Source organism: Lampris incognitus, chromosome 14, assembly GCF_029633865.1.
Source record: "Lampris incognitus isolate fLamInc1 chromosome 14, fLamInc1.hap2, whole genome shotgun sequence".
Lineage (NCBI taxonomy): Eukaryota > Metazoa > Chordata > Actinopteri > Lampriformes > Lampridae > Lampris > Lampris incognitus.
This window is the reverse complement of record NC_079224.1, coordinates 3,361,754-3,376,813: the sequence shown is the minus strand read 5'-3', so window position 1 is coordinate 3,376,813 and position 15,060 is coordinate 3,361,754. Positions and strand designations below refer to the sequence as shown.

Genomic DNA, 15,060 nt, shown 5'->3' with positions numbered 1-15,060 from the left:
GTCTTTTTAGGAAAATGTGCTTTCCAAGCTACAAGTTACATTTCTGTTATACCCGCTCTAAACGTAAAGGGGGCCACGGTGGCGCAGTGGTCAGCACGGTCGCCTCACAGCAAGGAGGTCCTGGGTTCGAGCCCTGGGGTTCTCCTACCTTGGGGGTCGTCCTCTGTGTGGAGTTTGCATGTTCTCCCCGTGTCTGCGTGGGTTTCCTCCAGGGACTCCTGTTTCCTCTCACAGTCAAAAGACATGTAGGTCAGGTGACTCGGCTATACTAAATGGTCCCTAGGTGTGTGTGTGTGTGTGTGTGTGTGTGTGTGTGTGTGTGTGTGTGTGTGTGTGTGTGTGTGTGTGTGTGTGTGTGATGTACTGTTGGCCTGTCCAGGGTCTCTCCCTGCCTGCCGCTCAGTGACTGCTGGGATAAGCTCCCCAGCATCCCCGCTACCCTGAGAGCAGGATAAGCGGTTTGGATAATGGATGGATGGTTGTCTCTAATGTGTGAGCCAAGATGTACCATAGCAGTACATGCAGTGGCTTTACATTCCTACTTCCCATCAACCCATAGAAACCTGGTTTCTGCATAATATGTAACACTGTTTTCTGTATCATTTGCCCAAGTTTTGTCCATTTACCCGGAACATTGCAGAGCCTGTGTTCCGTTTATATACATCTCCAGCCTGATTTCACAATACAAGTTACATATCAATTATTACCAATCAAATGACAATTATAACTGAAAATGGCCCTTTCTGTGAACAAAAATCAAAACAATATAATGTTGACAGATAATTAAATTCAAGTTTTGCAGAGAAGAGTTCATAAATAATTATACTTTTAGAAAAATAAAACATGTTTTCTTTGTTGTTGTAAATAGCCCACTGTTATGCTTGAAAACATTAAGCTTCCTGTTAGCTCACATCAGTCTGATATAGCTTGTATAATCCTCTATGTATACAGTCTTTGTACAGTAGCAAACAAGCCTGCTCTTCACAAAAACAGACAGTGATGTACAAATTTGATACAGACAGACAGTTTTCATGTTTTCAAGTAGTTTCAACTTCATAATCATGTTGTTTTGCCTTTCTTTACTCTTACAACTTGATCTTATCATTTAGCGCTCCTGCTATAAATACCCCCTAAGTCCCCCGCTGAAGTTACATGCTCGTTTCACAGGGAGGTGTTTTGCTTCTGTCCATAGAATTGTGGTTGCCTACATTCTCTCCACTCTCTACTTCTCCCCTGCTGCCATCTGGTCCTTCTCTTCCCTCTACCACAACAAACTCCTGAGTGCAGTTGAGGTGGCTGGGTTTAGGTGACAGTGGGCTGGCACTGGTATCTGAGCCAACAGCAGACTTATCTATTTGGTTCCTCCCCTTGTAGCTTAATCCTTCGAGCTGCCCTTCACCTTCTAAGCTCCCAGCAATGGTGCCCTCCTCGACCTCCCTGGAGCTGCTTGGCCTCACAGATTGCTGAGCCATGGGCAGAGACTGTAGGAGTTCCAAGGGAGACTCCATTTCTGGTAGGGTAGTGCTGGAAGTCATAGAAGATCTGGAAACCATGTCATCTGACAGTTCTTTAGGCACCCCAGCTGAAACATCGGGGGAAGATGTAGTAATCGGTGGCAGTGACTCCTCCTGGGATCCAATGAAGTTGATTTTTAGGGTTTTCGTGTTCAGTTGGGTGCTATTGTCCTGTAAGGAGGTGCAGATGCTGCCAGGGGTCATTGCAAAGTTTTCCATGCTCTGTTGTGCTATACTCGGATCTTCATAGCTACTGCTGTCTGGTTGACTTGATACAAATTCATACAGACCCTCTTTGATGATGGTCAATGGTTGGATGGTCTTGGGATGCCTACTCACCTCAACTGGGCTGATTTGGCTGAGATCTAGTGGAGGGGGGATACGGTGGTGTCTAGGACCTACTTGACCCATTTCAATGTTTGGGAGAAAGGAGAGTTTTTCCTCTGCATCTCCAACGTCACTGGAGAAACTGTCAGCATGGCCACTATAAGTCACTGTCGGTTCTTTAGCCGGAAGATTAGTGGTACATGTGGAGGCCACCACTTTCATCTCTGCCTGTCCTCCTATTCTGTTTTCTTGCTGCTTGTGGCTGGTTGCTATCTTATCATAATTGTCATCCAGCTGCTGGGCATTAACATGCTGGGGGCTCTTCCTAATAAGATAGTCTTTCAGTCGGTCAGGGGAGCCCAGCTGGGTCACTTGTTTATATCGGTTATGGAGGGAGTAGGCTTGGCTGCCAACCTCTGTGTTCAAGTAGTGTTTGTGGTAACTCCAGCGACTGGATGAGTGGTGGTTGTCCAGAGCATATTTGCTGTCCTCTCCTTTTTCTACCAACACATCTGTCAGCTCCATGCTACGGACAAAAGTATCCTTTAGATTGATCGAGACAATACTGCCATTCCTTTTGGCTCTCTCAAGAGCTTCTCTCCTCTTGATGGCTTTTTCTTGCCTCTTCTGCTCACGGTAGAACTCAGAGAAGTTGTTGACAATGATGGGGATGGGGAGGGCAATGACCAGCACACCAGCTATGCAACAGAGTCCCCCCACAATCTTCCCTAACAGTGTCTGTGGGTAGATGTCTCCATAACCAACAGTAGTCATTGTAATTGTAGCCCACCAGAATGAGGCAGGGATGCTGGTGAACTTTGTGGTTTCTTCATCTTTCTCAGCAAAGAAAACCAAGCTGGAAAAGATCATTATGCCCATGGCAAGAAAGAGGATCAGAAGCCCCAATTCATTGTAGCTCCTTCTCAAAGTGAAACCCAAAGACTGAAGCCCCGTAGAATGCCTGGCTAATTTCAGAATTCTCAAGATTCTCATGATACGGAAGATCTGGACCACACGGCGCACATTCTGGAACTGCAGCACACTTTTGTTGGATTCGGTTAGACAGAGGGTCACATAATATGGCAGTATAGCCATCAGATCGATGACATTAAGTGGAGCTTTAATAAAGTTCCATTTGTTGGGTGCTGAGAGCAGGCGCAACACATACTCCATGGTAAACCAGGAAATGCAAACAGCTTCCACGTGGGCCAAACTGGGATTGTCGCTAAACTGTCCAAATTCATCCACTACCTGCAGCTCTGGCAGAGTGTTTAGGGACAATGAGATGGTGGATATGATAATGAACAGGATGGAGACCATGGCCAAGATCTGAAACAAAGAGATGGAAGATATACTTTAAATGACTAGCATATCCACAACATTCTATACTGGTAGTCAACATAAAAAGACAGCACAACTAGAGAGAGAAAATACATAAAGGGAGGAGTAACAATAGGGGTAATACCCTTGTTTGAACCTTTAGTGCTGACAGTAAATAGCATACACTCCTGCCTGGTGAACCAGAAGGATGGCCAAAATATTACCTTTTTTTTTTTGTTATCAGATGTATTTTCCCCCCCCACAACTTATTTCCTACAACCAGGGGATCAACACGTCTCCGAAGTATGAAGAACTAAAATGAAAACACCCTTTACATGGCAATAGTGTTTGGGCCCAAAATTATACTTTTCTTGTTGCCTGCAATGCATATTGCTATAATGACTCAATTAGTTTCTTTTAAGTGGCAGGAGAGCGTGATTAGCACAGGATAACACAAGAAAAACGGGTAAAACACGAGGAATGACCTCTAAATAATTAGAGAGGCCTTTCACTACAAAGTGTAGCTGAGCCAACGATCTGGCGATGAGTGGGTGAAGAGCCGGGGTAGATATACTGCAGGCATTGATGAACTTGATGGAAGACAGGTGTAGATGAGTGTGGGGGGGGGGGGCAGGGAAGGTGTGCCAAGCAGGAATACAGGGAGACATAGGGATAACTAGGTAGCATTGACCCAGTTGCCATGACACAACTATGTTGGTATGTTCTAATCAAACGGGATTACGGGATTCTGATCTGCATTTATTTTGGGAGTGGTTTAGGCTTTTAGTTAAGATGGGTTGTGTTTTTATTGGAACAGAATCTTTTCCAATGGAAATCAGGTTCTAAACCTAAACAAACCTGTCTCCACATCAACTGAGATACAATGGAAGAGAACAGTACTCCTTAAAAGAACTTAAAATTAGCTTACAGAAAGGATGTGGTAATATGTGTACGGTAAATGTTGTGGTATACCACGTCTATCGAGAGAAGTTCGTAATTGTAGAACTTCAAACCCAAGTATAACCAGAGCATAGATAGTGAGTAGACGTGTCCCAGACCAGCTCCTATGATTTTTTTTACAATAATTTGTTGCACTCATCTTCTTCGTCTACTAACTTATCTGATAACTATAATAACACATTTTACGTGTAATATGGCGAAACAGCCGAAGAAGAAGAACACTGCTGGTTGTGAAACTATGAGTGAAGACCGTAGCTGGCGTTAGGCCTCCCCAGCCTACACTGGCTAGAGTGATTAGCCTCATCTAAAGGTTTACAGAAGAGACCTACACTTCAATCAACAACTTGCAGTCGACCGTGCTGTCAATCAGTGGTCGCCGGGCAGATGTTGAAAATTCACTGCAAGAGGTGGACTCAAGTACTACAAATTTGGAGAGCCTGTTCGCCCAGCTAGCTAATAGCAATGCTAATCTGTGTGAGAGGCTAGATCAGGGGTCGGCAACCCAAAATGTCGAAAGAGCCATATTGGACCAAAAAAACAAAAAACAAATCTGTCTGGAGCCGCAAAAAATTAAAAGCCTTATATAAGCCTTATAATGAAGGCAACACGTGCTGTGTCCATATTAGCCATATTAGCCTACTAAGTAGGCTACAAATACATAATGAGCATTCATGATGACCGGTAAATGTTTGTTTTCCCTGCAGCGCATCCTGGAGAGAATGACGAACCACGTGCTACTCTGGTGCTTAAAATTTAACTTCCAGTATAATATTAATGTGTTATGTTTCGTTGCATTGATGAAATTATAGAAATACAATAAAGAAATCAGATTTTTGATGTCATTTTTATTTAAACAACAACAAAATGTGCAACGTGCATAATAGGCCTGTAATTTCAGACCTCCCCATGGAAATAAAATGCAGTCCTCTTCAATCCTAAAACGCAGCCTGCAGTTAAACCGCAGCCTGCAATTAAAAAAATAAAACAGCAGCCTTTTGAAAAGGTAAGTAGGCTATATAAAACGAAAATAATTTAGATTTCATTGCGTTTCTGTGCATTATCCTCTTCCCTTTAGTTTTCTGCAAATGGCAGCCAGGTAGCCAGTGCAAGTCAGTGCAAATGAAGGAAATGCATGTAAATCTTCGTTGACAGAAATGTTGAAATTAAATATTTATTATAAACATTTTTACAGCATTGGAAAACTTTAAGAATGTTTTTCATGTTGTTCCTCCTACGGAAATTATATTAAAACAAAAAATATATTCACACCATCTCCCATTTTCATATTTTTGAAAAAGCTCCATGGAGCCACTAGGGCGGCGCCAAAGAGCCGCATGCGGCTCTAGAGCCGCGGGTTGCCGACCCCCGGGCTAGATGATCTGTAGTCCCGCGGCCACTGTCAAAACCTACGAGTAGTAGGCATCGCAGAGGATATGAAGGCACCGCAGGTGACCGCATTTATGGAAGACTTCTTCAGCGAACCCCTGGGGTTGCCTGTCCAACCAGACCACCTGCTTAGATGGGACCAGGCTCATAGGAATCGCACGGGCGCATCACGGCCAGGTCAGGAGAGAAATGCTCCAGCCGTCGCGGGAGAAGGGCGAGCTGTGTTTCCGCAGGCGCGCAGGGTGCACATCCTTCAGGACCTGCCGGCAGACGGGCAGCGTTCAGGAAAGTCACGGCAAAGCTGAGCGGTGTCCCTGGTGTGGGGGATGGTCTACTCCCCACTGCGAAGCTGCCAGGGGTTTCCGAGGTCAGAGAAACCTCGTTGGCTCGCCCGAGGCGTTCTTCAGCCGACTTGCTGCTCCGCTGCGGAACGCCCCGGCGGACGCGGGAGGGAAACTGCGACACTGGTGTTACAGGTTAATTAGCCACTGCTGGACTTTTTCCTTTGTCTTTTTACTAATGGTGATGTGTGTAACCAAGTTTTGTTGGTAGTTGTTTAACTACTACATCAGGGAAATGTGTCCCCAGCAGTTTGACATGTAGCTACGCCATCTTGACATTTAGTGCTAGCCTCACTCCGTGCTCCACTGAACTTTGTGATTGGCTAATGTAGCCTGGCTAGCCGAATGGCTACCGCTGCCATATTAAACAGATGGGCATCTCTGAAAACCTTCACAACAGGGTCACAAAGAAGGGCACTATCATATACATACGTTGTCACTCAGCGTAGAACTGAGCAAAGCCTAACCCACTGGTTGGACTTAACATAGTTTACTGTTGTTAGCCGCCTGTCTTGGTATTGTAAACTACTCATAACACCCGTTAGCCCCTAGCTAACGGATCTGACCCTTTAGCCGAGCGGTTAGTGACGTCGCCTTGTGGTGCAGCACACCCGGATCGAATCCCGCACCGGGCAAGAAAATAACCGACTGCAGTATTATGCCCAACGTTAGTCCTCAAGGATAAGGTTGTTATGAACTCAGCGAGTTGCTGCGTTAAGCCAGCTCACCCTTATGGTATGTAGGCCTGATCTATGCAGAATGCCGCAGTTGGCTGTGCTCAGTTCATGTATGTGTTTGCAGTGTTTTATATAGGGGAGCGCTGTTTTTCGTGCAATATGCACAAAGTCGAACATGTCATGGGGACTGGGGGAAGGGGTGCGGTGGGGTTTTTTCAATTTGTTCTTGTTCCGACAGATGGCAGGTTTGATATTGTAGTGTTTTCTTTCCTATCACAGTCAATGATTTCTAAACATTTCATTCATATGTCAAGCCAAATGACTACCACAGCTTCGCTTAAAGTATGCTCCTGGAATGTGCATGGTGTCCATCATCCCATAAAACGTAAGAAAAGTTGAAAGAGACAGGGTTTAGATAGCTCTGCTGCAGGAAGCCTCTGACTGAATCAGAACATCTTAACTTGAAAAGAGATTGGATCGGCCAAGTCTATCATGCCTCGTCTATTAATAATGGCAGTAGGGGTGTTGCAGTTTTCATTCCCATTAACTGAGCTGGAGGTTACATCAGACACATTGGGCCGATATATTATGATCAGAGGTCTCCTATATGGGGAATATACGTCACTTGTCAATATTTGTGCTCCACCAAATCACATAAGACATGTGTCTTTACAAACACACGTTCTCTCTTTTCTCCAACTGGTTGTATGCTTCCTCAATAGTAGCTGGAGACTTCAACTGCTGTCTCCACCGTCTTGATAAATCTCACAACAAATCACAATCCAACCCACAACTAGGCCAGTCCTTAGCACAGTGTCTTTGTGAGTTAGATTTACTTGAGACCCGGAGAATGCTGCACGCCAATGACGGAGTTTGCATTCTATTAAATGTACACAAGTCCTCATCCAGAACTGACTTTTTTATACCCAAGGCATCATTAGAAAAAGGGATCCCTTGCTCAGTAGGTTGCATCCTGATTCCTGTGTTATGCTCGCGCACCAGAACCAGACCCGTGTGGCGAAACCCAAGGCAGACAGACACAGGATGACAGTTCAAAACCCAAAGGCGGTTTTATTGGGGGGGGGGGGGGTAATAAATACTGCCACTGAATAATAAGTGGAATAGAGTGGGGGGAATGTATGGTGCAAAAACGTCCACTGTTAGTGGCATGTGTGAATAAGCTAAGTGTGGTGTCCAGCGGTTTGTCTATATAACTATGTGTGAGTGTTTTCAGCCTATGTGTGGTGCGGTATGTAAATGACAAGGTGTTGAATAATGTGCGTGCACCTGGCTAGCAAGTCCAGTCCGTGATCCAAAAGGGTGAGTCAGGTTCCGATCCGGGTCTAGGGCAGGTCTTAAGGAAATCCGAGGAGAGGGTCGTTGGAAGAGTAACGTGAAGACGAGGCTGAGGCTTGAGCTTGGAGCGGGGAATTCACTGGGAGTCGCGGAGGAGGGTCGCAGGGTTCAGTACGTCGAAGCACGGAGAGGCGTTCTGGAAGGCTTCTTATGGGGAACGAGGAGTGGCCGGATTGCTGCTGGCGTGCTTGATTGCGATTGGAGAAACCTGGCGCTGGATCGTGACGATGAACACCTGATGCGGTGCAGCGCTCGTCTCGAGCGCTCGGATGTCTCCGGCATCTCAGAGCGTGCCGGGGAGGCGGTCCGAGACGGAGAGGGTGAGAGTTTAACAGCGTGTTCTCCACATTCTCTGGATACAAGATTAGCTACTCAAAATATGAGGCAATGTTTCTCTCCAAGCAGGATCCTTGTGTAGCCGCTGATGCTTTGCCTTTTCAATGGTCTCCATCAGGATTTACTTATTCAGGGATCCATATTACTCCCTCTCTGATTTGTGTTAGGCCGGTTTTACTCCGGTTTTACTCCTTTAATCCAGCGTATTAAGTAGGATCTCGCCCGTTGGTCCAGTCTTCCTTTTCTATTACTGGAGAGGGTACACCTATTTAAAATTAATGTTCAACCACGCTTATTATATCCATTCCCTGTATTATTATTGCATAATATTAGAGTTATATTATCACACTATTAGAGCTGAATAGTGCTCTCATCACCTTCCATAGACAAATGTTGGAGACTAAAACTGGCCCACCTACAGCCTCTGCTGGAGAAGGGTGGTTTAGCTGTTCCTGACATTAGACTGTACCAGCTCTCATGTCTCTGCAGATATATTTTAGACTGGTTTCAAGAAGACCCAGAGTCTACATGGCTTGATATTGGATCAGACCTGGTATCCCCTATATACCTCTGAATACTGTATTGTCCACTTCCAGGAAGTGGGTCAGTTTAGCTGTTAAGGGTAACTTTCTTTTACAAAATACTCTTAAGATTTGAGGCTAACTAGGAAAATGGAGGGCTTGGACAACACTACATCCCCACTGATGCCCCTAGTTTGGAGCCGGACGCCATATTTACAAAAACCCACCATAAATGTGTGCAAACGCACCTGAACATGCTATCGATTATGACTGTTTAACACAGACACAGTTTATCCCATCCTCTTTCACGTGTGCACAGGCCAAGCCTGCATATACACATGCATACACATATGATACATACATATGACTATAACCTGGCTGTCTGTGTGTCCGTATTCTCGGCTAATTTGTGTTTCTGTAGGTAGTTTAGGTTTTACGGGCAGTGTGAGTGAATATGTTCGGGGCCTGCAGCTTTCTTCGGTAGCGTTTTGTCTTCTGTCATTAGATATATTCTAGGGGTTATTGATCTTGTTCTGATAATAACTATTGGTAAACAACATGTAGTGTGTGGACCCAGAGGGACTCGGGGGAGGGGCGGGGAACAAGCCAAACCTTCAGCATCCATTTGACTAAAGAGAGAGAGGAAGACAGAAAGAAAGAAAGACATGCATAATAATCGCTCGACTACATTATCACAGGGACTGTGCCGCTAACCTTGCAGCGAGCCAGAGCCCAACAACGGATCAAGAAGACTGGGGACATGGCTCTCGCTCATCTTTCCCGATCACACTGCGAAGACGTCCCGCGCCCGGGCTGCCTGCCTTCCCTAATATCCGACCCCAGCTCCATGAGAGATGTGCCGGGCATGTGTCTCGGTCTGCTGTACCCGGCGCGCCTCCGTGTTACATAGTATAACGGACATAGTATAATGCTGATGACGTAATGTTACCATCCAGGTAGGCAATTCCCCAAGCCTTTACTCCATATATTGTTTGTGGGTTTTTACTTTTACCTTTTTATATGGGCTACAGTCTGTGGGTATTACTTTTACAGTCTGATTTTCATTCTTTTTTTTTTCTTCTATTTTTGGTCTTTCTTTTACTTCTTCATATGCAGACTGTGGTCTCTTCTTGCTTCCAAAGAGACAGGCTGCGGTCTTTGTTTTTACCTGTTGATATGTAGGCTGTGTAAAGTTTTGAAATAAAAACTCAGATATCACGAAACTGCGTTTGGGAATCTTTAGTGAAACTTTTGCATAACGACAACGATACATCTGCTAGTGCTTCTGCTAGCCCTGGCTACTAACACTGTTTTCCCACCCCGCTACTTCCGGGCTTAACATGAACCAAGAGCGTCTCACATATACAACACTTAACCTAGAACGCCCCCTTGTGACCAGAATGAATATTAAAACTAACACTAGAAACATTACTGAACATGTTACAAAGCATGGACATTACAACCCTCCTTTCCTTACATTCTTTTTAACAATAACTACACTGCTCAAAAAAATAAAGGGAACACCTAAAAACACAATATAGACCTCGATGAATGAAATATTTCAGCTGAAAATCTTTATTTATTAGACAGAGGATTGTGTTTAGAGCAAAATAACCTAAGAATGATCAATGGAAATCAAAATCATTAGCCCATTAAGGTCTGGATTCAGAATCATACTCAAAATCAAAGTGGAAAATGAGAACATTCCACTTCTGTGGAAATTCTTCAAGACGATTCAAAATGAGGCTCAGTAGTGTGTGTGGCCTCCACGTGCCTGTATGCACTCCCTACAACGTCTGGGCATGCTCCTGATAAGACGACGGATGGTCTCCTGAGGGATCTCCTCCCAGACCTGGATCAGGGCATCGGTCAACTCCTGGACAGTCTGTGGTGCGACATCGCGTTGGCAGATGGTACGAGACATGATGTCCCAGAAGTGCTCGATTGGATTCAGGTCTGGGGAACGTGCAGGCCAGTCCATAGCATCAATGCCCTCGACATACAGGAACTGCTGACACACTCTGGCCACATGAGGACGAGCATTGTCATGCATGAGCAGGAACCCAGGGCCCACTGCACCAGCATATGGTCTGACAATGGGTCTGAGGATCTCATCCCGGTACCTAATGGCAGTCATGGTACCTCTGCTAGCACGTAGAGGTCTGTGCGGCCCTCCAAGGATATGCCTCCCCAGACCATCACTGACCCACCGCCAAACCGGTCATGCTGGAGGATGTTGCAGGCAGCAGAACGTTCTCCACAGCGTCTCCAGACTCTCTCACGTCTGTCACATGTGTTCAGTGTGAACCTGCTCTCATCTGTGAAGAGCACAGGGCGCCAATGGCCAATCTGCCAACTAAGATGTTCTCTGGCAAAGGTCAATCGGGCTGCACGGTGTTGGGCTGTGAGCACAAGCCCCAATTGTGGACGTCGGGCCCTCATACCATCCTCATGCATTCTGTTTCTCACTGTTTGAGCAGGAACCTGCACATTAGTGGCCTGTTGAAGGTCGTTTTGTAGGGCTCCGGCAGTGCTCCTCCTGTTCCTCCTTGCACAAAGGACCAGATAGCGGTCCTGCTGCGGGGTTGTTGTCCTCCTGCGGCCCCCTCCACGTCTCCTGGTGTACTGGCCTGTCTCCTGGTACCTCCTCCATGCTCTGGACACTGTGCTGGGAGACACATCAAATCTTCTTGCCACAGCACGCATTGATGTGCCATCCTGGATGAGCTGCACTACCTGAGCAACTTCTGTAGGTTACAGATACCGCCTCATGCCACCTCTAGTGGTGAGGGCACTAGCAAAATGAAAAACTAACCAAAGATCGGCCAGAAAAGATGAGGACAGGCAAATGGTCTGTGGCCACCACCTGCAAATCCATTCCTTTTATAGGGGTTGTCTTGCAAATTGTCTAATTTCCACCAGGTGGAAATTAGACAATTTACCAACAGGTGAAATTGATTCACAAATCAGTGTTGCTTCCTAACTGGACAGGTTGATATCTCAAAAGTGTGATTGACTTGGAGCTACATTGCATTGCTTATGTGTTCCCTTTATTTTTTTGAGCAGTGTATTAACCTGTCCAACTCAAACTTTCTCTTGCATTATACCTTTTAGTCAGTTCACTTTAAAGTCAGTGAGGTATGATGGGGGTCTTCTGTTTACCCTGAATGGGTATCTTTGAACAGGTGACTGTGGCCAAGGGGGGGTTAGGGGCTAAGGGCTCTGGGATTTGTTCAGGGTGGATTTCGGTCCAGTCTATGGCTTTCAAACCACATTGCTGAGAGTGGTGATTTTCAGCCACCGGGAGGATCTTGAAGTGGGATGAGTTTCTGGTGATGACATGGTCATTGTGTTTGGCTGTCACCATGGAGCCTTTGATGGTGATGACCTGTATGGGCGAGGATTGTAAGCAGGGCATAGCTTCCCTTCCTTCTTTTGACGACACAGGACCCTGTCGCCTACTTTCACAGCCAAAGGAGCAGCATGGCACATTCTGTCAGCATTGTGTTTCATCCTGTTCTTTGCCACTGCATCTGCTTGTCGTAGCTTTGCATCAGCCTGAGACTGGAAGGGAAGAGGAGATTCAGGCAGCTTGATTCTGAGGGTCCTACCAAACAGCACATCTGCAGGCACCATTCCAGTTGAGCAGTGAGGCATGGCACGGTAGTTGCAGAGGAATGCGTACAGAGTCTGTTTCCATGGGCGACCTTCAACGTGGGAAGCACGTATGGTCTTTTCAAGGGTACGCATGAAGTGTTCAGCCTCAGCATTGGCCTGAGGCCACATCGGAGTTATCTTCCTATGCCTGAAACCCAAGTATGTAGCGAAGTCTGCCTATTCCAAGCTTTGGAAGGGTGGAACATTGTCAGTTTTGACCCCCAGTGGAATTCCCAGTGTAGAGAATATTTTGTCGAGTTTAGGGATCATGGCTCTGGCTGACGTGGACTGCAGAATCTCTACCTCTGGATACCTGGAGTATTCATCTATGACCACCAAAAGGTAATCACCAGAAGGGAATGTACCACAGAAGTCCACACCAACTTTTTCCCATGGTGACGATGGTAGCTCAGCTATGCGGAGAGGTTCTTGCATGTGATTAGGCACAACAGCCTGGCATGGGATTGTTTTGATTAGTCCCAGTTGACTGGCAGTGTCGTAGCCCAGTAGACTGCCATTACTTCCTTGTAGTACATGGAATGTAGCATTTGTGAAGCGCGATTTGGATTTGACCCTTGAAGTGAATTTTCCTGGGGCAGGCAGCAGTGTGCGTGAACCATAAGGAAATATGGGAACCATGCATTTGGTGAGTGAGGGCTTCTGTCTCAGTCTCTGGTAAGTTGTTCCATCGATGATATTCACAGTTGCCCCTGTATCAAGCATCACTTTTATATTGCAGTCACTAACCTCTATCGTTGCATGTGAGAGATTTGCTTTTGATTGGGAGACTGTGTACAGATACTCGTCAGAAGCTTCTGTGCCTGCGTTGCTTGTTTCTTGAGATGTGACGCCACTGTTTCCCCTGGTGTGTACATAATGCACTTCATGTCGACCTCTGATGCCCTCTTGTGGCCGCTTAGAGTGAGAGCATTTTGCGAAACGTCCTTGTTTTCCACACGCTCTGCATGTTTTCCCCCGTGCCGGGCACGGCATTTCGCCACGGTGGGGAAAGATACCAGAGCAGTTGTAGCATCTTTTCTTTACAGCTCCCCTCCCCACATCTACTGTCAGAACATCTTCCCTTAGATTACTTTGAGCTACACGTTGTTGTGTTTGTTCCGTTCCCGATGCTTGAATCTCCACTAGCGCCATGGTTCTACCGCGTGAGAGGAGTTTGGTCAACGTCATCTCTGATTTCTGTAGCGCGTGACGCCGCAGTTTATGACATGTGCACGTTTGGATGATTATTGTTTTGATCTCTTTCAACACCAGGAAAGTCGCAAGTTGCTGCTAGTTGCCGCAGCCTGGTGTGATAGGAGTCGAGTGTTTCCCCTGCTAGTTGCTTGGCTTGTCTGAATTTGTAGGTCTCGTAGACCACGTTGATTTTAGGGGGGAAGTACTCACTCAGTTTGTCTTTTGCTCGTTTGTAGTCCTTTGCCTCCCCGGTGTCAGTGAGGGTATCAGAGGTGTCCTGTACGCCTTCCCCTGCATCACGTAGACGCATCGCACGCTTCCTTGTGTCATCCTTTACATCCCGAGCAACTACCAAGTGTTCAAAGCGTTGTAGCCACTTCTTCCACCGGACAGCTGAGTTCTGTTCGTCACTTATATCAAAGGCAGAGAACGACGGCAATGCAGCAGCCATGTTAGTGGAAAAACATTTTGAATCCTCGTCGCCAGTGTAAAGTTTTGGAATAGAAACTCAAATATCACGAAGCTGCGTTTTGGCATCTTTAGTGAAACGTTTGTATAACGACAACAGTACATCTGCTAGCCCTGGCTGCTAACACTGTTTTCCCGCCCCGCTACTTCCGGGCTTAACGCGAACCAAGAGCGTCTCACAAATACAACACTTAACATAGAGCGCCCCCTTGTGACCAGTATAAACATAAAAACTAACACCAGAAACATTACTGGACATGTTACAAAGCATGGACATTGCAGGCTGCGATTTTTATTTTTTGCCTGTTAATGTGCAAGCTGTGCTTCTTGTTTTGCCTCTTCATATACAGACTGTGGCCTTTTTGCTTCTATATAGACCAGTTGAGGCCCTTGTTTTATACAGTGTGTTGTTTTTATTTTCCCTCTTTATATACGAGCTGACGTTTTCACTCTTACTATCTTATATACAGTTTGTTGTTTTTACCTTACAGTCTGAGGTTATTATATACAGTCTGCGGTAATGGTCACCCTATTATACACAGTCACTGGTGATTAATTTTACTTGTTTATAAACCGTTTGTACTTTTTACTTTTGTGTGAATTTGTCACTTGGTGCCCTGCTGTTTGTCATTACTAGGTTTTGCAGGAGCCCAAACCTTAGTCACTTATAGGTCAATAGCCGTAAGCATATCTGTTATGGATTTCAGACCTTGTGGAGTTAGCACTGGGTTCTCCATCGTTTGGGATGGGGGTGTGATAAGTGCTATGGGGGGAGGGGGTGGGGCAGTTTGGTGTTTGAGCTGATCAGTCCGTTAGAGGTTAGTGCTCGTTTTTTCCTGTGTTTGTTTGTCTTGGTGTGTTTTTCCCTCTTTTTTTTAAATATATTTGCTCCTTTTTCCCTTTCTAGAGGGGTGCGGGCGGAGCCCCACCTTCTTTTTCCTCTTATACCTAAATACTTAATTATATAGCCACTAATATCAGGAATTCAGGAATCCCTCATGGT

The 15,060-nt window shown here is 45.8% G+C and overlaps 1 protein-coding gene across 1 annotated transcript in view; it reads right to left on the bottom strand.

Moving 5' to 3' along the window:
• The window catches only part of LOC130123866 (potassium voltage-gated channel subfamily B member 2-like), a 109,624-nt gene that overhangs the window by 17,174 nt on the left and 77,390 nt on the right, over nucleotides 1–15,060 (bottom strand). The window contains exon 2 of the mRNA XM_056293177.1: nucleotides 1,209–3,170. Within this exon, the coding sequence (XP_056149152.1) occupies nucleotides 1,209–3,170 (1,962 nt within the window). The remainder of the gene's footprint in view (nucleotides 1–1,208; nucleotides 3,171–15,060) is intronic.